General features: G+C 47.2%; 3 protein-coding genes and 1 long non-coding RNA gene across 17 annotated transcripts; all 4 read left to right on the forward strand.

Moving 5' to 3' along the window:
• Positions 1 to 459: 459 nt before the first annotated feature.
• Positions 460 to 2,946, forward strand: LOC139829934 (putative FBD-associated F-box protein At5g50270). The gene is made up of 3 exons (XM_051339513.2): positions 460 to 1,624; positions 1,706 to 1,840; positions 1,945 to 2,946. The coding sequence occupies exons 1-3, from the start codon at positions 695 to 697 to the stop codon at positions 2,326 to 2,328; spliced, it is 1,449 nt and encodes a 482-aa protein (XP_051195473.1). The 5' UTR covers positions 460 to 694; the 3' UTR covers positions 2,329 to 2,946.
• A 1,618-nt stretch (positions 2,947 to 4,564) lies between these two features.
• LOC127308646 (uncharacterized) lies at positions 4,565 to 16,963 on the forward strand. 14 transcript variants are annotated; one of them, XM_071821466.1, is made up of 13 exons: positions 4,565 to 4,937; positions 5,258 to 5,339; positions 5,424 to 5,496; positions 5,588 to 6,693; positions 7,423 to 7,466; positions 7,847 to 8,008; positions 8,166 to 8,247; positions 8,339 to 8,361; positions 8,770 to 8,855; positions 9,716 to 10,180; positions 10,272 to 10,322; positions 10,410 to 11,263; positions 16,037 to 16,963. In XM_071821466.1, the coding sequence occupies exons 12-13, from the start codon at positions 10,626 to 10,628 to the stop codon at positions 16,203 to 16,205; spliced, it is 807 nt and encodes a 268-aa protein (XP_071677567.1). In that variant the 5' UTR covers positions 4,565 to 4,937; positions 5,258 to 5,339; positions 5,424 to 5,496; positions 5,588 to 6,693; positions 7,423 to 7,466; positions 7,847 to 8,008; positions 8,166 to 8,247; positions 8,339 to 8,361; positions 8,770 to 8,855; positions 9,716 to 10,180; positions 10,272 to 10,322; positions 10,410 to 10,625; the 3' UTR covers positions 16,206 to 16,963. The 14 variants fall into 14 exon arrangements, with proteins under 14 accessions (XP_071677567.1, XP_071677566.1, XP_071677565.1 ...); XM_071821465.1 differs by having other exon boundaries at positions 7,847 to 7,975; XM_071821464.1 differs by having other exon boundaries at positions 4,565 to 4,797; positions 4,903 to 4,937; positions 7,847 to 8,247.
• A 2,336-nt stretch (positions 16,964 to 19,299) lies between these two features.
• Positions 19,300 to 22,442, forward strand: LOC139832050 (uncharacterized). The gene is made up of 3 exons (XR_011746553.1): positions 19,300 to 19,665; positions 21,471 to 21,605; positions 21,709 to 22,442. It is a non-coding gene; the product is annotated as an uncharacterized lncRNA (long non-coding RNA).
• Positions 19,661 to 21,459, forward strand: LOC127308644 (putative F-box/LRR-repeat protein At3g49150). The gene has a single exon (XM_071821473.1). It carries the CDS (start codon positions 20,574 to 20,576, stop codon positions 21,447 to 21,449), a length of 876 nt encoding a protein of 291 aa, XP_071677574.1. The 5' UTR covers positions 19,661 to 20,573; the 3' UTR covers positions 21,450 to 21,459.
• Positions 22,443 to 23,339: the final 897 nt, after the last annotated feature.

The raw sequence follows: 23,339 nt of genomic DNA on the forward strand, positions 1-23,339 counted from the left end.
GGCCTCTCCCTCTGCCATGATCGATACGGCGAGCTTCCGCACCCCTATTCTTCCGCCACCACTCTAGGGTTGCTCCTTCCCGCCACCGCACCGCATCTCCCTCTGCCATGACCAACATCGGCGAGCACACCCATGTCGCACTCTAGGCGCATACCACAGTGACCCAGAGCATCTAATCCCTCATATGCCACACTTGACCTCAAAGGGTCCAACTTCACCAAGTGAAGCAACTTTCTTCATGTCGCCGTCACCACGATCATCCCTCCCGCCGTCGACGGCGGTTGGCTGCGACCTCTACCGTTCTGTGGCGGCTGTGTGGCTCCATCAACCCCTACGCTGTTGAGATGGTCACAGTGGAGACTTCCACAGCCTTCACCCCATGTCGCCCATCACCGTCCTCTTCCGCAACAATCTGTGGGCTACCTCGGCCAGAAATTTCGCAACATCAAGCAAGGGGACAAGTACATCACCACCTAGTGCCTCCAGCATGCCACCGATTGTGGTAAATCCAACCCTATTCTATCAGCACGTTTATTTTTAGCCTCTCCATCGCAGGGGCCGGCCGCCAACCCTAGATCTACAGTACATTCCCAGTCCCGACCTCCCCACTCCACCCACAGCCGCGTCGAGCGCGCCGATGCCAGTGCTAGCCAGCGAGTGCTGACTGGTGGCCAGGAGCGGCGGGCCGCCGGCCATGGAAAAGACGGAGGTCGCGGCGGTGGCGGCGCCTGGCCCCGAAAGGCTAGATTCCGATGGAAACGCGTCGAAGCGGGCAGACTGCGACGAGGCCGACAGCGATCTCATCAGCAAGCTCCCCGACGACATGCTCTCCGCCATCATGTCCCTCCTCCCCACCAAGGACGCCGGCCGCACGCAGGTACTCTCTCGCCGATGGCGGCCCCTGTGGCACGCCGTGCCTCTCAACCTCGACGCCCGCGCCGAACTCCCCGGCAACCCAGCACACGCCCACACCGTCCCCGTTTCCGCCGTCTCGACGATCGTCTCGCAGCATCCTGGCCCCGCCCGGCGGTTCTCGTTCACCGGCTTCCACGCCGGCGACTTCGACGCCCAGATGGAGAGCTGGTTCCGCTCCCGCGCGCTGGACAAACTCGAGGAGCTCCATCTGTGCTGCCACACTAGCATCGATTCATCATCCGGGCTGCCTGAACAGAGCCAACGTCTGCCGCTATCTGTGCTCCGCTCCGCCTCTACCCTCCTCGTTGCCAGGATCGTTGGTTGCCGTTTTCCCGACGATATGCCGTCCATGGATTTCCCTGTCCTCGCGAAGCTCACTTTGGTCTACGTTTTAATCCCTGGGGACGTCTTCCACGGCTTGCTCTCTAGCTGCCATGCCTTGGAGAGCTTATACATGTCCGGAGTTTCTGCTACTACCGGTTCCCTCCGTGTTACCTCGCCGACTCTAAGGAGCATTGCCTTCCATCATTGGCCTAGCGCAAAAGCCGCCCAAGCCCAACTGGTCATCGAGGATGCTCCTCACCTTGTAAGGTTACTAATACCTTACGATTCCCAAGATGGTTGTGTGACTATCCGGGTAATCAGGGCACCTAAGCTCGAGATATTGGGCCCTTTTTTTCCCGTCCTCTCCAACCTCATCGTCTCCCAGGTAACAGCACCAGCATCCAGGAGGAATCTTGCATTTGGCGCATAATTTTGTTTGTGCTCATTTTTTTTCTGTTTTCCTCAGGGAATAAGCCCAGTCAGCTCCGCAAACTGGACCCGCAGTGTGAAGGTTTTGGCTCTCAGGTCTTCTGGCTTTGCATTGCACGCAGTTCTTAATATTCTCAGGTGGTTCCCCTCTTTGGAAAAGCTGTATGTCATTGTGAGTACTCGTCTTTGCTCGCTTTAAATGTCTGGTTTGATTGGCATATTTTCTTGTCTAGTTAGCAACAGCTTTAACAAATGCCTCTTCTTTGTATTTTGCAGTTTCGACCACACAAATACATTGAGATGGATAAGGAGGATGACCCTCTGTATGACCCACTACATCCAATCGAATGCCTTCAGGCCCATTTGAAACTTGTGGTATTCAAGTCATTTGTAGGCAATGAGAAGCAGGTTAACTTTGCCAGGTTCTTTGTTTTGAACTCAAAAGTGGTAAACAGAATTCAATTTGAACTCTTCAAGTACAAGAGTGAATCGGTGGCTTATCAGCACCAGCTGCTACAAGTGGAAAAAAGAGCTTCTCGGGGTGCTCAAATTCAATTTAGGAATCAACCAGCTCGTAGTGATCTCGATGCCAGCAAGCATATCCATGATTTGTCAGTGGCCGACCCCTTCAGAAATTGTCAAAATTGGGTTCATGCCTGAAGATTGCACTGTCTTGTGCTCATTTTGTAGACGCGGTTGATATATGAAGGTAGCATTATCTTCTGCCTATGCCTGATTTCTTTCTGGTCTGGAGTTCCAATGTAATTTGAGTAACTTATGAAGTCACCCGGGTTAATATCGCACAAGATGCTTTTTAGATGCAAAATGAGTTGGCTGGAAAGTTCTAATGGTGAGGAATGCAAAGAAGTTATGGACAAAATGTTGTAGCTGGGAGGGAGTTGGCTAAACCCAGCTGGTATGAATCTCTTCCTGATGCTATTACCGCGACAGGAGAAGTCTGATTGCCTTATCCTGACTGAACTGTGGAAAACAAGAAAGAAAACACAGCAGCCATCCAATTGATCCTGAACTAAGTATTTGAGCTTAGTTCCTTTGATTTATGTTATACAAGCCGTGAGGCAAACATTGCTAAACAGTGTTCCAGCAGCATGTGCCTGGAGTACCCGGGTGCTGGTGTTCTTATCTCCGTGTATTCATGATAACTCTTGTAATGTTTTCTTAAGTAATGTTGCTACCAAAACACATGTTTCTATTGAGAATTGTATCGCCTTTTCTAATATATATATACAAAAGCACAAAAGCTTTTATTTGATGTTCTGTTGAGAGGATATGCACTATTCTTTTGTCAAAGGATACGTAGTTGTCAAGCTAAGCTAGCAATTTGTAGTTTTGCTAATGATCCTAAGCAGCTGGAACATGCTTCGGTTGCCTACTGGTTGTTCTCTTATTAAAGTTTGTGGTTACTGTAATTGCATCCTTGTACAGTTTTACCAGTATTTTTTTAAGAGAATTGTATTGTGCTAAGGACTTTAACATAGTGTTTGGCTTTGGCGGAGGTCCTGGTGCATGCTGCTTGTTAACTTGTTTTCTCAACATATTTGTTGGTTGCAAATACAGGGTTTTGCTGCATCTTTATTCGAATTCAGGAGTGATCCTTTTTCTATTGATTACCTTTGACAACATGCACATCCATGATTTGCTGGTACCGGAAACCTTCAACAGCTTGTTTCGTAGAAAGACTTGAGGTTGTTGATGCCTGAAGATTGCATTATCTTTTGCTCCTCTTTTGATGAAAGGGGTTGGCGTCTGAAGTTTGCATTGTCTGCTTGCTTTGTGGATGGCGTTGTTGAAACTCCTCTTACCCTGTGCCACTGGACTTTCTTCAGCCTAAGCCAGGCTTAATATCCTTTTGACTACAATCAGAGTAAAAAGACAGTATGGTTGCAGCCTGTTTTTTTTTCCAGTTTCAGTCACGAAAATGTTTTTACGTTGTTAACTTTTTTGTATTCCTTTTCAGTTACATACAGAAGTATGAGAGGTTTAATTCTGGTTGATTTTTTTGCTTACATGTAGCATTTTCCTGATGCTTACTAGGAACTATGCTTTTCTAGAGGAAGGAACGATTCTGTAGCTATCTAGCCATCTAGGGGTGCTATCAGGTTGAAGTTTTGCCAATGCTGCATTATTCATCATGTCTCTGCCTTCAGCTGGAACACCAGAACCACAAACCCCTGAAGATCCGTGGCCTAAAGCGTTGTGAGGTGGGGAGACCGGCGGTGAGATCTAGGGTCTTCTTGCGGTCGTCACGAGGGGCGACGCGGTTGCCACACTTTTTTTGTTTTGTTTTTTGCACATGGTCATTTGATCCGTGAGCTTTCTCTCGTCCCTGGGAAAGGGCGGCGAATTCGGAGCGGGCCGGGACGAGCTGGTCGGAGCGGAACGGAGATGGCTTGCTGGCGCTGTTTCTTCAGAACCCGAGGCCGGAGCTTGCTGTCCTCCCCTTCCTGCGTTGGCGCCGGCGACAGCGGCAATGGCACATAGTCCGCTGTTGCTCGCGCGCTAATTTTCCTTTTTTTTTTTCTTTTGACATGGAACACTCGTATCTAAAGGTATAATTGCTGCACCCCCATGGGGGTCTCACAGCGCTCCTAGCTTCTGAACCGTCGGATCACCTCATCTTTGCATCTCGTCCGTCCATTCTGGGGCTTTCCTCGCGCGTGGCCACTTTCCTGCAGACTCCTCCTGCTAGCTATCCCCATGCAACAGCCATTTGTTACCCGCCCCGTCTGCATGTGGGTCCCACCTTTGGTTGGGTCCGCTCGTCGGTGACTGCGGGTAGGCTTTGGTTCGGCTGGAAAAGATCTCCCCGCAGGGGTAGTTTGGGGCTTTCCTCGAGCAGCTCACGAAGGTGAGACAAAACCAGCTTCCGGGGAAAACCCTACCCAATCCCCATCCTCCTCTCCCTCGTGCTCCCCATCCCCGCCGCCTCGAGCCTCTCCTCCTCCCCTTCACGGCCCCCCATCCCGGCAGCCACCTCGTGCGCATCTCCTCCTCCCCATCGCATCCGCCTCAGCAGCAGCAGCCGGAGGTCGGCCCAGAGGAACTGCAGGAACGCCGGCTGCCGCATCGAGCCGTCGTGATGTCCTCGTCCAACCACTACCCGATAAGGTTCTCCTCCCTCTCCATCTCTCTTTCTTTCTCATAGTACTATTTTCTCACCTTTTTTCATGGTGCATCGGGTGATTTGGTGTTGCTGGGGATGGACACGAGAAGGGAAAGAAGAAATGGCAGGGGATAAGCCAGATCAGGTAGGAATTAGAGAAAACTTGTTTTTGTATTTCCGTTTCTGAACATACAGGTTCAGAGATCGTCTGTTTCGAGTACCCATTCGGCCGAATCAGAGGAAGGTTACTTAGAGTGTTTTGTAGACCTCGTTCCTGCGATCGTTTTGAGTGGTCATTCACTAAATTTGGTTAAGCGGTTTAGCTGCAGCGACAAAAACAAGCTCCTGGAATGTGTGTTTTGATGTCTGAATATTACTGTGCTGAAGTATCTGTCTCTACCTATTTATCTCTGCATTGCTTCTAGCTACCTGCATCTTAACTTGGAACCTGGCCACCTGTTGCAGGAGAAGATGGCCACTGGCGATGGAATTGCAATCGCAATCGTTGCTCTGCTGATATTCACCTCCTTCCTAACCACCCTTGCATGTGACTTACGGCCCATCACTTGCTTCTCATTTCATTTACTGTGCCGTTGTCGATGATAAGTTCACTCTTGCCTGATTTATGTAGATGCTGTGGAGTTTGGTCCTTCGGCTCCCTCGGCCCAATTCACTGTTTGCCCACGGTTCTAACCTCTTGCACAGTTTAGTCTGCTGTAATCTTACTTTGTTCGTTGTTTTTGTTCTTCTAAGCAAAGGGAAGTTCTGATAAGAAAACAAAATTCTTGTTTGCAGGTCACCATCTGCAGAAGACAACAATTGTTTTGTATCAAATTCTTCTGGTTATATTTTCAAGTATTCGTATTCTGCTTTAAAATCACACTTTTGCATTCATAATATTAGTATGTGTGCCATGTCCATGTTCTTCCTGGAGGTGCATATTGCATCAAGCATTGTGTGGTGGCATGTTGATTTAGCTTATTATTTGATCGAGCTCGGCCTCCTTTGCGCCCACTTCATCATGCACAATGCCTCATAGGCCATTCGATTTGTGGTGTCTGCCAATTGTATGATAGAAAGTAATGGAATATTAAGCTAGTGGTGGATGGCCTTCTCAATCCTTCAGGGTATGAAACTATTTAGCCTCTTTGTTGTTGTTACACTGATTGGTAAGAGTTTAGGCCCTCTTCATCATGCATCCATGTTTTACTCTTAAGTGCTCACAGTAAAGAAACTCAGTTTTATTTGTTACTAATAAGCTACAGTGCAAAGAAAATTATATAAATTTCAATGCTGCTATCTAGAATCTCTTGTACTTTTGTCGAGATTTAGTAGGGCATACGGACCATTTTGTCTTTGCTAGTGTTTTCCCTATCAAGTGTTATTTTATCGAAAGTTTTGAAAATGGTCTTTTTATCATATGAGCCGTGTTGAAAAAATGGCTTGGGTGGTTTCATATTTTTAATTCACGTAACGCATCCTTATCATATGATGCTTGGGGAATTTAATTCTTATCTATGCTTGATGACCTTTTTCTGGTCATGGACGGAGGATTTTTTTTCTATCAGCTCCTGAAAATCAAAAGGATGATAGAAAATAAATCCATTTTACATCGGGATTTATATACTGCAATATTTGTAGATCATTTATGATGCTCTATATATTCTTTGTGCTTAAGCAATTTCTAATATGCTATTAATGTTTGATATCGTGCAATTTTAGGTACAACTTTTGGACACAATAAACTAGCAATGTCTGTTATCGTAATTAGGACACAATAAACTAGCAATGTCTGTTATAGTACAATGGTTAATTGCCTACTTTCCTACTTAATGCACCAAATTTACAGCTCAGGACAAGCAGGAGATAATGCGAGTGAACGTATTCCCATGTTTCAGATGGTATGTTCTGAACTTAATTTCCATGGTTTATGGAACTTCTGAATATGTTATATATAAATGCTACTATATATGTCACTATCTCTTTCATTTCTTTATTAAATTTTCTATTCAGAGTGGCTTCATATGTTTGTTGAGTGGGAATCCTTAAGTTGCTTGAGTGAGTTCACAGTAATATTTGAATCTGATTTGTTTTTTGAAATAGTATTATATGAAAATATATGTAGAGACATTTTTCGAACAAATGGTCGCTGCATTCACTTTCGTTCATCTTATGGTTGCATCTCAGCACATGTTGTACTGCTATGATACTTGCTTGAGTTTACTTATCAAATTTAGTTCGTTTTTCATTGCTCATATCCAGCCATCTAAAACTTGAGCTCTTCAAAATGTGAGAGCTGGTTTTGTAACAACTTCTATTCTTTTTAGTAAAGTCTGAATCATAGAGTGTGATAGATGGTTCTCTAATTTCTGTCTTCTTTTTTGAAAGTTTTTACAGACTATTTGTAGTGTAATCAAACAAATAAAATGTATTTGAAGCTAATTCAGATTTCTTGAAAGCTAAGACAAAAATGTAGATTTTGGTGTTGTTTTGAGTGGTCATGCACTCAATTTGGTTCAGCGGTTTAGGTGCAGCGATGAAAACAAGTTGCTTGTCTGTTTTTGCAATGTTGAAATTTAATTTTAATTTGGACAAGTGAAGTACTTACTTCATTTTATTCAAATGTGCAGGGGTTGTGCATGCAATGGTGAGAAGGGCCTATTGCCGCAGAAATGTGAGTGCTCATCAAAACATGTAGTTCCTATCATAATTTTGTGATTTTGCGTCATGCTCAAATATGTTATTGTAGAAATGAAGTTTTTTCTCTCTTTTTTGGCAGTGTTGTGTCGGATTTGTAGTTTCCTATAACCTGGTTCCAACCTCAGATGTTGTTCCTTTTTTGAGATAACAAAAGCAATCATTTGTAAATGATTTCTATGCTACTTTGGGTGTTTTAAATGTGTGACCTGAAACTCCAGTGCATATCTGCTTAGCCTTGCCGCTTTTCTTAGGAACTTTGTTTTGCTTCTCACCACACATGTGCCTTTGATTTTAGTTTTATATTTTTTGATTGTGGTTTTATTTCCTAATTTATCCATGTGTCCTCTCCATTAGGGCCAAGGCGAAGCAGCGATCATCTTCCAGAAGGCCCTCTCCATTATCCCCATGTTTGAGGCCACCTAGGACATCCTCGATGAGAGCAAGCCTGACAATCCTCTCCAGCTCATTCATCACATGGAGGAGGTGTTCGATTGGAAGATAGGATATTGCAATATGGTTTCTTCCAATTTATTTATTGGTCCATTCATCCCATAGTTTGTCATGAACTTACAACATTAATGAATAATGATGCAGCTTCTACACATGCCAGAAACAAAACATACTCGTGCATATTTTTTAAGTTAAAGTTGATATTTTTCCCGTGCTTTGTTAGGGCTGGAGATGACTGAGGCTCATGAAGAATGCCATACTTGATTTCTCGAGCCTTTCCATCTCTCAACCATCCAATGCTGAAGGTACAGGCCAACCCTCTTCTTGTTGCGTGTATTCTGGCAATGATGATTTTACCAGATTTAACATAACTCACCATTGATATTTTATATGCAGAATCATGACAAAAGATAGTGCAGGTATTCTGAAGCTCAATAGGCCAACCAGCTTTTGGTTGCGTGTAATTTGACAATGATTATTTTACCCAATTTAACATAACTCGCCATTGATCTTTTATATGCAAAATCATATCGAAGGATAGTGCAGGTGTTTCTTGTATTATGATGCTCAATAGAACCTGATTGAAACCTCGACCTCAACTCATCTGATACTAAAATACTTACTAATTAATGGTTTCCTAGAAAAAATGTTCATGTGGTTAGTTTTCTTTGTACAAGCAAAACAAGTAATTGAGGCCTTGGCTGTGTATATATAAATATATAAAGAGGGTTTTCGTTTGTGCAAAATGGGAGAAACAGATTTACAGATTTATTGTGGTAATGATTTGGTCTCATGGAAAAATGACTCAAGTTCTGATCTATTTGCAGGTATTGGATTTCTGAAAAGAAGCTCACATCCTCGCCTCATTTCACCATCCAAAAGTAGTTTAATTTTATGATGTTTTACATGTTGGGTAAGTGCAGATGTCAATCCCCAAATATAATAATGAACTGAAATTTACTACTTTTCCCTTCAATAATAGCCACTATTTCTTTATTTTTGCCAATCTTGTACAATTTAGCAAGGAATCTACGATCTGTAAATCAATGGCCAAGTTTGCTGCTTTTTAATGAAGATCTTATGTGAAAATATAATTAGGAACTTAGTCTGAGATACTTTTCTCTTTCATAATATGCCACTATGTAGTGACATAACCATTTAAGCTGTACTAAGCATGTTTAACATACATTCATATGCATCATGCTTCTGACAATAATGCATTATCATCTTCGCTTTGTCCCGACAATAACTAGAAGTTTAAATTCTTTCCTATTGCCTTCATTATGTGAAAACTACACTTTATAATGGTACTATAATTAAAATTGCTCAAACTTTCCTTATCTGATGTTTGGCAAAGCAGTTACTACTATGACTTAAGCCTTAGCCAATTTAGAGCTCATTTTCCATTTTCTTCTATCCATGTCATGCACTACTTTCTGAAACATTTTGCAACTTCATAAAAGTTTTAGATCAGTCTTAAAATGTGGTTTGAATTGTGCTTTTGTGTACCCACTGTTTTCATACTATATTTGAGTTCAAAAATATTTTATAGCGTTAGAGTTTCACTCAAAATGCTAGATATAATTCAGTTTTTTGGATTTTTTTTTCAAATTATGGCTGTAATGTTCTCGATTTTTATAAACCATTCAAATCAACTCCGTTTGAGATGAAAACTTTACAGCATATCAATAATAGTTACATCTTGCTTCTGTAAAATTTACAAAAAATGTTAAGCTCGTTTGGTTGCCCAAATGATTTGAAAACAGAGTGCAGTTTTCAGTTTCAGAAAACACAATCAGTTTCAGTTTGAGAGTTCAGGGGACGTGAGAGTGAGAGGCTGCCTAGCAGTCTTCTTCATCATGGAAACCATCCACAGGGCAGCGCAGCAGCGCGGTGCTTGCCATTCGTCGCGTTCCAGCCCATCCTGACTGTACTGTGGATATCGTCTCCAACTCTGACCATACTCCGGCAACGTTTCCGACCATTCCAGTGAGCCTCTGGTCATACCACCGTGTCATAAGAAGTACCCAGGAGACCAAAGACAAAGAGAAGAAGAGAAGAGGGGAAGAAGCCAAAGGGCACTAAGTTGTCAAAAAAGGCATAAAATCAAATGTTCGTCATGTGGAGGATATAACCACAATAAAAGAAAATGCAAAGACAACCCACTTGCCGGTGTTAAAGAATATGGCAACTTCACTAGAGCCGCCAAGAGGAGCAAGAAAAAAAAATGCAAGACAGGTAAAAAGATTATAACACCATATTTATAAATTTACACTTCATATTTAAATTCTACTAAAACAATCTTAACTTGTATTTATGTTGTGTCCAGGGATCTGCAACTACTATTCCTGTTGAGCAACCTACTACTGCTACTCAACAAGTAAAATTATTATTTCCCTACTGAAAGCTACAGCTAATATTTTAAATCTGCTAAAAGAATCTCAATTTGTATTTATGTTATGTCCAGGGATCTGCAACACATGTTCCTGATCAGCGGCCAGCAAAGAAGAGTCAGAAGAGAAACACCACTGAGACTCTCAGCCAACTCCAGATGCATTTGCTGGTGCTTCTTTCTCTCAACATGCCAATGAAAGTTCCCAACAAACTACCAGGCAGTCCCAGCAAGTTGCCAGCTCCATGACAATCCCAATAGAAGGAAGGCTAAAATGGTGGGTTTTTGGTAATGAGAACAGCTCACGGCAAGATGGCGGGCTCCCAAAGCGCGCCCCCCATGATGAAAGCCCAGGGCGGCTCCGGGGACAGGTCGGTGCAGCCCATTGACCAATATGGCACCAACCTGGGCTTGGCATTGGGAAGTACTTGGCCTCAGGGGAAGGGCTGTGACCTGGTGCTGGGCAAAGAGTTGCAGTCTGGGATGGATAGCAGGGTGGAGGAGAAGGAGGGGTCGCTGATTTCCACGGAGAACGACTCCCAGGTGACTGACCCGGCGTCTTCCTGGGTGGCGGACAGCCCGGTCCCGGGTGGGCCGCCTACCAAGGTGATGCGGCTGGGCTCTCCACTGCGGGGCCAAGAAGAGGAGCAGACCGGGGAGAGGAGACACGGTCGAGAGGGTGAGGAGGTGGCGCCACGGAAGGATCTGCTCAAGGAGGCTTTGGCGGACGTGCACCGGTGTGCAGGGGAGACGCTCGAAGGCCATCCCTTACACGCGAAGGAAGAAGGACGTCACGATCACGGCCGTTCGCAAGAGCGGCAGGACCCGGGGAGCGGACGTGGGCACGCCGGCGTTGGAGAAGGCACAGCGCCTCACCGCGGAGAAGAACTTGGAGAAGAACCTGGACAAGGCGAAAGGCAAGGCGAAAGGTAATCCTTTTTCCGTTCTTGATGTTATTTCGGATCCTATGCTCTCTACGGTGGCGGAGGACAGCTGCTTGCTGTTTCATCCAAAGGCGGGCTCCCCGGCGGAGGCCCTCTCCTTGATTAGGGCCAAGGAGGAGGCGCAAGCGGCGCTGGCTGCGACCTCTCGCCGTTTGGAGTTGGAGGAGGAGGCACGGCGACGGGCGGAGCCGAGGGAGGCCCCGTCGTCTGCTGTTGCCCAGGAGGCTGGGACGAGTGCGTCCCCCAACCGACAGGGTTTGCAGGCCCCAGGGGAGGGTCCGGGTTCAGGGGAACCGACAGGGGAGGGTGGCTCGGCTGAGAGGGCTCAAGCTGAGGCTGCAACCCCCTCTCGCGGACGACCGCGACGCAAATGTGCTAAGACTGGTAGGCCCCTGTTGAATGTTCGAAAAGGACAAAACAAGCGCAAGGGTACCAAATGAGGGCGCTCATTTATAATCTGAGGGGTTTTGGACGGCTAGGGCGCCGATCACAACTCAGAGCTTACATGAGGGAGGAGAGAGTGGACATTCTTGGCTTGCAGGAGACTCTGAAACAAGACTTCTCCTCGGCAGAGCTGCATAGCCTTGAGTGTGGAGGCCAGTTTGCGTGGTGCTGGGTGCCGGCAAACGGACATTCGGGGGGAATGCTCCTAGGGTTCCGAGACGAGTGCTTCGAGGTGGGGGCTTGGAGAAAAGGGGTTTTCTTCATCAGTGCGGACGTTTACCAGCGGAACATTAAAGCTAAGTGGTGCTTCATGCTGGTTTACGGTCCGGCGGATCATTCAAGGACAGGGGAGTTCCTGGATGAGTTGCAGCACGAAGTGGACAACTGCCAGCTCCCGCTAGTGGTGGGGGGAGACTTTAACCTCATTAGGAAGCTGGCGGATAAGAGCAATGAGGTGGTGTGCTGGCCGCGGATTCGGCGCTTTAACGACGCCATTGCGGCAATGTCCCTTAGGGAATTGAACCGAGCAGGGGCTCGATTCACTTGGACAAACAACCAGTTAGACCCGATTCGGTCGGTGCTGGATCGGGTGTTTGTCACACCGTCGTGGGAGACACTCTTCCCTCTGTGTTCGCTCTCGGCGGTGACGCGTATTGGATCTGACCACAACCCCCTGCTGCTGGATAGCGGGGAAGGGGGGCGCCTGCGGACAGCGCGGTTCTTCTTCCAAACCTGGTGGTTCAGAGTCGCGGGCTTCGACGACCTGGTGCGGGGCAAGATTGAGGGATACGTGCTGGAGAGGGGTCCGCATCGATGTAGCATTGAGCAATGGCAGTGCATCTCCAGATGCTTGCGCCAGTTCCTCAAGGGATGGGGGGCAAACCTTGGTAAGGAGAAACGCGACTTCCGTGCGGATCTCTTACGACAGGTGGCTGAACTAGATTCCATGGCAGATTCGTCAGGCCTGGATGAGGAGGGGTGGGCCCTCCGATATCACCTGGAGGACCAGCTTGTGCATCTGGACGAGGTCGAGGAGGAGTACTGGAGGCAACGCAACCGCCTTAAGTGGACTCTCCAAGGGGACTCGTGCACGGCGTACTTTCATGCGATCGCCAACGGGAGGCGACGCAAATGCATGATTCCACGTCTTAGGGTGGACGGTGGAGAGATTGACGACCAGAAAGATCTGATGGACCACATCTACCAGTTCTACTCCGGCTTGATGGGATCAAGGGGGGAAGAGAGAGCATTCTCGCTAGCTCCGGACTTATGGGCTGAACCGGCTAAGATCTCGCCGGAGGAGAATCTCTCGCTAGAACTGACTTTCACCCCAGAAGAGCTAGACGAGGTTCTCGCTTCGATGAAGCTCGACTCGGCGCCGGGTCCGGACGGGTTGCCGGTGGCCTTTTTTAAGAGGTTCTGGGGTACTCTAAAGGGTCCCATCCTTCAGATTCTGAACGACTTCGCTCTAGGGAGAGTGGATATCTCCCGCCTAAACTTCGGGATTATCTCCCTCATCCCGAAGGTTAAGGGGGCCGACGATATCAAGCAATTCAGACCTATCACGCTCATCAATGTTATATTCAAGTTTATCGCTAAGGCTTATGCGATTAGATTAGCCCCGTTAGCTAATAGGACGATTGACAGGAATCAGACAACCTTCATTAAGGGGAGGTGCCTGCATGAGGGAGTGCTGGCATTACATGAGATCGCTCATGAACTCGGGGTTAAGAAGCTTCGAGGCCTCTTCCTCAAGCTGGACTTCGAGAAAGCGTATGACAGAGTAAATTGGGACTTCTTGAGGGAAGTACTCCTGAGAAAGGGTTTCTCTGCGGTGATTGTCCATCGCCTTATGCAGCTGGTGTCAGGGGGACAGACAGCTGTCAACGTTAATGGGGAGATTGGTGCTTACTTCCGGAATGCACGGGGAGTGCGACAAGGGGACCCTCTATCCCCTATTCTGTTTGATTTCATGGCCGACTCGTTGGCAGCGATTCTATCTCATGCGAACGAGTCGGGGCACATACAGGGTGTGGTGCCACACCTCATCCCAGGGGGAGTTACCCACCTCCAGTATGCGGATGACACCATGATAATGATCGAACCTTCGCAATTGGGAATTGCGAACCTTAAATTCCTCCTGCTCTGCTTTGAGAACATGTCAGGGCTGAAGATAAACTTCAACAAGAGTGAAGTCATCGTGACAGGGGTCGCGGGGGAGGAGAAACGCAGGGTGGCGGATGCACTGAACTGCAAGCTTGGGAGCTTCCCCATTCGCTATCTGGGCCTTCCGGTTAGTGACAAGAGGTTATCAGTAGCGGACTGGTTTTTCCTTACAGAGAAGGTGGGGCATAAGGTAGAGCCTTGGCAGGGGCTCTTCCTAGCATCGGCTGGGAGGCTGGAACTGACGAATTCTTGTCTTTCGAGTCTGCCGATGTTCGCCATGGGATTATACCTTCTATACGACGCGACACATGGGGCTATGAATACTGCGAGAGCCCGATTCTTCTGGGAAGGGGTGGGAAACAAGCGCAAATACCACATGGTGGATTGGGCTACCGTGTGCAAGCCTAAGGCGTATGGAGGACTGGGGATCCTCAATACAAAATCCATGAACATTGCCTTTATGCTCAAATGGATCTGGAAACTTTACCAGCGACAGGATGGCTTATGGGCAGACCTCCTGAGGGCTAAATACTTAGGCGATAATGACTTGTTTTCCCCAGCGGTTCCAACCAGAGGGTCCCAAGTGTGGAATGCGATCCAGAAGGTGAAATGGCATTTCAAGCTTGGGGCATGGCACCGGGTTCATCATGGGAGACGAACCTACTTCTGGCTGGATTGGTGGACGGGGCGGGGACCCCTCCACCGGCTATTCCCTCGACTCTTCGCCTGCTGTGACAACCACTTTGCCACGGTAGCAGGGGTGAGATCGGAGGGGGGATGGCGCATCAGGTTCCGGAGAGCCTTCGGTACGGACGAGATGGTTGAATGGGAGAACCTCTGCAGAATCTTTGATCTGCACCCCTTCGCCGAGGGGGAGGACCAGGTGATTTGGGCACTGGATCCTTCGGGGGTCTACTCCACACACTCTATGTACCTGCGGCTGTCGCAAGGTGCGGCAGTCACGTACTTCAAGGAAGTCTGGCGCACAAGGGTCCCGCCCAAGATCAGAGTCTTCCTATGGCAATTGATCAGGGGAAGCTACCGTCAGCAGAGCAGGTTGCTAAGAGGCAGGGGCCATCTGACGGAAGCTGCGCAATGTGTGGCGTGTTGGAAGATTGCGATCACATCTTCTTCAAGTGCCACCTTGCAAGGTTTATGTGGGCAGGGGTGAGGGAACTCCTTCCATGTACTTGGAATCCGACCGGGGTCGGCGACTTCATCGCCATAGTCCAAGGTCTTTCCGGACCTCTCCGTAGGCTAGCTTGGTTTGCTTTCGCAGCCTTAGGCTGGACGCTCTGGAACACACGTAACAAGTTAGCGATTGAGGGGAAGGTGATCGGACATCCTGCTGATGTGCTCTTCACCATGTCTATCCATATGCGTAGCTGGAGGGTTCTGGTCAGACAGCGGGACAGGGACCTTCCGGGACGCGGCGCCGGGCGAGCTTAGGCGACTACACGCGAGGACGAGGAGGGAGGCCACTTGACGGCCGATTCTGCGGCTCCCTCACCTTGGTTTTCAACTGTGGTGTGCCCAAGGGGCGGATGTATGAGCTACTATTCTAGTGGGTGTGTGGGTGCTGGGCACCAGTTGATGTTGTTGGTTGTATCGAACTTATGCTTGCCGTTGTGGCTTTATCTATAAAGCCGGGCCTATGGCCTTATGTTTAAAAAAATAGGCAGATTGTTCAGTAGTATACCTTCATATTTTGTGTATGATCAGATGTTCATCATGTTAGTTCTTGAAAGTTTTTGAACCTGTTGGGTTGTCTTATACTGAATAATGCTGCCCAATTTTCAATTATTACAGTGGTACAATATACTGCCAAAATAATGGCCATTTCTCTGCCAATTCCATTATTTTCAGTACAACATACCACCATTTTCGGTATAATATACTGCCAGTTTATCACAGTGGTACACCATACTGCCATTTCCATTATTTTTAGTATAACATTGGAGATACAACATACTGAGAATTACACCAGAGACAGTTCGTACATTACTCTAGATGCAAGTACATCAGGTTCTCCACTTGCAATTGGAGATACATTGTACACACAAGCAACGCCTGCCCAGGTTCTCCACTTGCAAGTACACTGACAGAACACAATTCTTCAGTTATTAATTGATGCTCCCTTATCTGCAGGCGCCGGAACACTGGCTCATTGCCCCTCGCTGCCGCTGCCGTGTGCAGTGTGCTCGTGGGTTTATGGATCAAACTGCCGGTGACCAATACCATGAGCCACTTGTCGTTCATCCTCCATCAGCCGCACCTGCAGCACCTACACACAGTAGACAGGAGAGGGTCTCAATAGAGAGCTACCTGTAGGGCAGTAGGGGATTGGGTAGGCCATCATGTTGAATAATTTTTATTTGCTTGGTTCTAAGCTTTGATGACGTTCTTGCATGATAGAACCTTGTATCCTCGTCCCCTAGAACGCGCCAGTTTACCTTGCCACGTTGTCTTGCTTCGCCAGCAATAGAGTGAGCTGAACTTTCAATTTTTGCTTAACCATATGCCTAAAGAAGCCCTCTAATTTCGTTTGGGGTCTACCATCCTCGAGCCAGTCCATAAAGGCCCCTCAAGGTAAACTTGTTCGCATCCAGAACTTCTCTGTCGGGTTTCAGAATTTCCCTCCACCTCCCAATATTTTTTATCTGTTTTAGATTTCGGCTAATCCATTTCGCTATGACTCCAGGTTACAGTGACCAAGTCGACAAAGCCATTTCTGAACTTTCAATTATTTTTATACTAAAAAATCTTTGATTTTTTGGACAATTGTCGAAGCTTCAGTTTTCAAAGGACAATGATCGGTATAGTAGGATCTCGAATATTGGACCAAGTGAAGTCTTGAATTTGCAAGTCTCTAATTGCATCATTAAACTGGCTCTTTTTTCACACAGTGCAGCTGTGCTGGTAGTTCTGTCCTCACCTAATCGGACTGTGTTTTAAAATCACCAGCGACAATGTTCATTGTTTAGTTGTCCAGAGATGGAACTCTGAATTTTCAGATTGCAAGTGAACCGTGAGTGATCTTTTCTTGGCTATTGTATTGCAGCATTTAAATTTTCTTGAGTTCCATACTGTTAGAATTTCACCAGCGGTACCAACAGCATCTATATGCTATAATTTGTCATGCATAGCAGGAAGGAAAGCGGACTTGTAAAATACAACAACAAGGCCATCTCAGCTCCGACAGACAAACAAACACTGGCGAAACTGATAACCGCTACCACAAAGTGACGCCAAGCAACTGCAAACTGAAAAACAGAAACAACCACGCTGGGAAATAAAATACGCCGTTATACGTAATGTACATTGGCACGATCTTCACAGGGATCGTGCGCCAAGGCGCACATTTAAATCTAGTTTCATTAAGACACGGCATAGTCGCCGGTCACCAGACAGGTTACATTAGAAAGAAAGTTCGTAGTCTTACATGGTCTCCGTGAATTTCACCTACACCCAAAGCCGCAAGCTCATGAGCCGGTCTATTACATACTCTAGGGTGTACACCACTTTAACCTCTAGAAAATTCATATGAAGTCTAAATCTCATATCACTAAGCAAGATGCCAATTGTTGAGAAGGAATAATCTGAAGACGACATGGCATTCTTCATCCATCTTAAAGATCACTTTCCCAATGTGCTCGGCAACTTGCATAGCATTGGAGAGGGCAGTGACTTCCGCATGCATGGCATCCGACATCATTCTCAGAGGTTCATCTGCAGCTACACAAATATCCAACGAGTTGTCCCTGCCAATCGTACCCCAGCCATCACTCCTAGTATCTTCATCGAAAGATGCAACCACGTTCATTTTAATGAATTCAGTGGGTGGTGCTTCCCAACGTCTAGTCTGTTTGGCAACATGAGTTTCTTTTCTCCCCCAAAAATTTGATCCATTTTTGCATCTGTCGTTGAACATTAAACTATCTCCACCGGCGGCCCCGATAGCGATTTGGGGCCGGCGTCGTTTTTGGGCTCGCACCGGTGCACCCCAAACGGCGCCGGCCTTTTTTCGAGCCTAATAGAATCGCCGGTATTCCCGTGCCGGCCCCTTCACCAAGGGCGCGAATCGGGCGCGCCGGCGCCTTGCGGAACGACGGTTTTCGCTGGTGGGGGCGCCCTGTCAGCGAGAGGATGCGACGGTTCGCATCGGCCGCGACGCAGGAAGGTAGGTCGTCGGCGTTTAATGGTCTCCCGCGCTGAAACCGAGGAGGCCACGAGGGCAGCGACTGGCCACGCGGCGTCCAGTCGCCGTAAATGTGGGTAGTTGCCACCGCTATATAGTACGTACGCCGTCCACCACCGCCGCTCCATTCTCATCTCCACCACCGCTCCATTCTCTCCTCTCCACATCAAAATGACGGGCCGTCTGAAAACCACCTACTCGATGATTGACCTCAACGGCCGCGCGCTGCCTCCACCACCACCGCAGCCGCTGCCGGAGCCAGAGCCGGAGCCGGAGGACGACGCGGAGTACAGCTCTGACGAGGACGAGGACCCACGGTTCGCGGCGTGGCACAAGGCCTACGTCGCAGACGCGGAAGCAGAGGCGGCGGAGGAGGCAGCGCAGTCGGGCGAGCCGCCGCAGGCCCCCGCTGACCCGGAGCAGGCGGCGATCCTTGCGTCGCTGAACGCGCAACGATACAAGCGGTTGAAGGAGGAGCAGAGCGAGTTCGTCAACAACGCGAACCTCGAGTACGTCCTCGAGATCTCGCGCCAGCGAAGAGGAGGCGGGACGCCGCCTCATGGAGGCGGAGCGACAGAAGCTCGCAAAGCTCAATGCTCATCGCCACTACGAGGCGTTCGCCCGCCAGCAGGCGAGGCACGCCGAGATCGAAACTTCTCGGGGAAGGCTGGAAGCGCAAGGACAGCGCCGCCGGCAAGCCCCTGCGACGCTGGCCGCCATGCTCCACCGCCAGATGCGCGAAGCAAGGGAGGAGAAGCGGGCACGGACGCATGCGACAATGGCGAAGAACGACGACGAGGCAGGGCCGTCGAGCGTCCCAACCGACGGCCAGTAGATCGGGATTAAATTTAAGTTTTAGTTATGTTTAAATTCGAGCTACTTTTGTATAAATTTCGTATAAATTTGGGTTTTTAAATATCATTTTAAATTCAAAATATATTGAGGCTGGCGTATGGGGGCGCCGGTTGGGAGCAGCATCCCCAAATAAAGCATGCTATGTTGGCGCCTATTGGGGGTTGCCGGTGGAGATGCTCTAACAGACTGATGGTTCTCACCATGATTGCCTCTATTTCGTTCTTGCCACCAATTCCACAAAAAAGACTGACAACCTTAATACTTCCTCAAGCACCTCAATTGCTGACCGACATCGTACATCCTGGAGGAGTAGACTTTGCCACCTCTTCTTTGCATACTTGCAGTTGAGAAAAAGGTGTCCTCCATCCTCAAAAAATCTGTGGCACACTACACATCTTGTATCAAGCTCTACTCCTCTCCTTCCCGCTCGCCCGATGTGCCTGGGTGCTGTTGACTTGGGCTGTCCTAGGATCTCATTCCGTGCTGGCCGTTAGATGTAAATGAATGAATGGTGGATTAAGAGGCTCGGGGCACAACGTCAGGGCACTGGATCTCAGTCCCTTTCCCCGACCCGGTACAGAGCTCTACCGGCGGCGATGGCGGGACGCTGATGGGCTAGGGAGGGCGTCCTTGGCACGGCGGCAGTGGGCGGCGAATTCGGGGCTCCAGACGGCGACCCAAGCACGGCAACGGCGATGTGGGCCCTCTTCCGCGAGTGGTGCAGGTTAGCACCGCGTACCATCTGCTCAGGCCTATGCCGTCTCGGGCACTCCTCTCGGCTCACGCTCCTTCCTGCGCTTCGATTTGTGCTTCTATGTGGCCTTAATGACCGGTTAATCTTATGTTTCCTCGAGTTGATTAGGGTAGAACTAGAAAAGATGATACTGGATTACATTTGCATCTAACATGCTTCTTCTCATGAGAATTGTACAACTGAATCTGCTAGTTACAGTTCATCTACGGTACTGCAGACTTGTTGCAGTTCTCGCTTTGACAATTTACATGAATTTTTTTTTTTTTTGAGTTTGTACAATTTATACATGGTTAAATTAACAATGTGTTGACCACTGAAGTTAGAGTGAATATTTACGTGTCACTTGTTCATTTCCTTGGAGTATATGTTGACTTGACCTCATGTATGTGGTGAATGTGAGCCCAATTTTTGAATTAAAACCCGACGAATGTAAGCTTTTGAATTAAGATCGGTCGGCGACCAAATGTACGGGACAATCATTCGGTCATTTAACCATGAACAAACATATCACTCTACTGCCGCTTTAGTCCTCTTAAAAAATTGGTCACATAATGCCCCCTGTTAGTGGTCAAAATGTACATGACTGTCATATTAGGAAACAAATTTAGACCTAGTGTCAAATAAGGAAAAATAATAATTTCCAGGGCCAAATACGGAAATCATATTTTGTTTTACCGTCAAATAAAGAATTTTATCAATACTTATATCGGAATTCTCCATATTAGAAAGGCTAGGACCGTCCACACTCCACAGAGCCGCCTCCATTCCCAAATTCTACTACTGCCTTACCACCCTGAACCCTAGATCTATCGCGGTTCCCTACCTCCAACTCCATTCCCCAGCGCCGGGGACGGCGGTGATCGATGGCCTGACTCCATATGTACCCGCCATCCATGGAGAAGGTCGCTGCAGCGTCGGCACCAGCGTCCGATGACGATCTCATCAGCCACCTCCCCGACGCCATCCTCGGCACCATCATCTCCCTCCTCCCAACAAAGGACGGTGGCCGCACGCAGGTACTCTCTCGCCGATGGCGCCCCCTCTGGCGGTCCGCGCCTCTCAACCTTGACATCCTCACCTGGATCCCACATGTCCCCATCTCCGTCCTCGCCTCCGCCATCTCCCAAATACTATCCCAGCACCCTGGCCCCACCCGGCGATTCTCCTTCCCCTGCCGCCACCTCGGGTTCTCTGCTGAGGTGGAGAGCTGGTTCCACTCCTGGTTCCACTCCAGAGCACTAGCCAATCTCCAGGAGCTCAATATCATCTACACCGATGGAGTACTGCCACCATTCGTGCTGTGCTCTGCATCCACCCTCCTCGTTGCCAAAATCAGCTATTGTCATTTCCCCCATGAGATCGTGTCACCTATGAATTTCCCCCTCCTCAAGAATCTCTCATTGTTTAACGTTTCCATCTCGGAGGAAGTCTTCTATTTACTGATCTCTAGCTGCCATGCCTTGGAGGGTTTATTCATAAAAGGAGTTAAGTCTACGGGTTGCCTCCGTGTTAGCTCGCCGACTCTTAGGAGCATCGGTGCCTCCAGCAGCCCACATAAGATGGAAGAATTGGTCATTGAGGATGCTCCTTGCCTTGAAAGGATACTATTGCCTTACCACTTGGATCGTTTGACTATCCGGGTAGTTAGAGCACCTAAGCTTGAGATATTGGGCCCTTACTCACTGATACAGATCTTCCAGGTAGCAGATGCAACCAACATTCCGCATTCCTACATACAGATATTTAGCTTTTGATGTTCATTTTCTTTTCTTCAGGGAATGAGCCTAGTCAGCTCGGAAAACTCAATACACACCTTGAAGGTTCTGGCTCTCAAATCTTCTGGCCGTGAATTGCAAACGGTTCTTAAGTTCCTCAGGGGGTTCCCCTGTTTGGAACGGCTCTACGTCATTGTGAGAACTCATATTTGCTTGCTTATATGTATGCTTTAATTGACATCTTATCCGGTCAAGTTAGCTACAGCTGTAACATAAGCATCTTCTTTTCATTTTGCAGTTTCACAAGCACCATGGGATGGATAAGAAAGATGAGCCTCAGTATGACCCATCGCATCCAATTGAATGCCTTGAGACCCATCTGAAAAAGTGGTGTTTAAGTCATTCGTAGGCAATGATAAACAAATTGATTTTGCGAGGTTCTTTGTTTTGAATGCAAAAGTGCTGAACAAAATTGAATTTGAAGGATACTGTCACTACAACAATCAATCAGTTGCTTATCAACACAAGCTGCTACAAGTGGAAAATAGAGCTTCTCGGGATGCTCGGATTGAATTCAAGTATACTCCGGACCCTGAGCATTACGGTCGTACTAATCTCGACAAGCATATCCATGATTTGTCAGTGGCCGACCCCTTCAGACAGTGGTTGACGCGTTGAAGATTGCACTATCATGTGCTTATTTTGTAGACAGTGGCTTGAAGATTACTTTGTCTTCGCATAAGTCTGGTCTACTCCTAGTTTATAGTTCCTCTGTAATTCCAGTATCTTACAAAGTTACCCCAGTTTAAACTGCAAACAAAATATTGGATGCATATTACTGCCGACATTCTTAGAAAGAGAGAGTTGGTAAGTGGTAGCCCCATCTGCCGATACTCCTCCTACTGTCTTATCATTTGCAATTATGGTTAGTTCTGCCTAAACTGGGCTAGAAAGACATGGCTTGTGTTGAAAACTTGAAATCTTGATTGTCTTTTCAGTTTTATACAAAAGCATGAGTTGTTTAATTGCTGATTTTTTGGTGTACATTTTGTTGTTTGCAGTACCATGCTTTATAAAAAGCATGAATCTTAACGTTAATTATCTTTACATTTTTCTGCATTACTGCTAGAGAGATCTAGTAGTCTAGGCATCTTTATTGTTTGTGATACCATGCTTTACGGTTTTTTATTGTTGTCTATGGGGTATATTTGCTACCTTTAAGTAAAAAAGGAGAGGCTTGAGATACTGCAAGTACGGTAGTAGTTAATTTCTATGAAATTTACTCCATTTGTTGTTTGGCATGCGTTTCCCATAGTCTGAAAGAATCTGCTAGAAGCCTTGTGTGGTGGAACACACTTGTTAAAAGATTGTAGTAGCAAATATTTCTGATATACATATACTATATTTAATAATGAATACTTGACATCTTTGAGGATGCCTTTTAGCTCCCACACTTCCCAAGATGGCTAGGAAGATAGATGCTATCATAGCATGTACCGTAGGCCCAATTCCTTTCAATTGTATATTTCAGGATTGCTATAATTAGATTCAAACCCATTGCATTGCAACAGCTAGTGCTGAGTTTCTCAAGGATTTATTTGATAACCTGTAGATTGCATTAAAATGGATTGTATACAATTAAAAACACGGTGAAATCAGAGGTTTGGTCTACTCGCAGTTATATGTCGAAGCTGCCTTTGTAAAGCGGTTGCTCGTACTGAAGACGCTTTGTCCAAACGAAATTCAAAAGGCGGTACATCTGTTCCTAAATGTTTACTCGCTATTTCATTTCATTTTATTTGGCTTGAATATATACAGCCCATAACTAATCTGTATGGAAACTGGTTGGTGAGTGGATATGAAAATGTGCCCAAGTGATGTGGAGTTCCAGCTCGTAGAGTTGTGGCGAGTGGGGTTTGCTAGAATTTA

This window comes from Lolium perenne, chromosome 6 (genome assembly GCF_019359855.2).
Source record: "Lolium perenne isolate Kyuss_39 chromosome 6, Kyuss_2.0, whole genome shotgun sequence".
Lineage (NCBI taxonomy): Eukaryota > Viridiplantae > Streptophyta > Magnoliopsida > Poales > Poaceae > Lolium > Lolium perenne.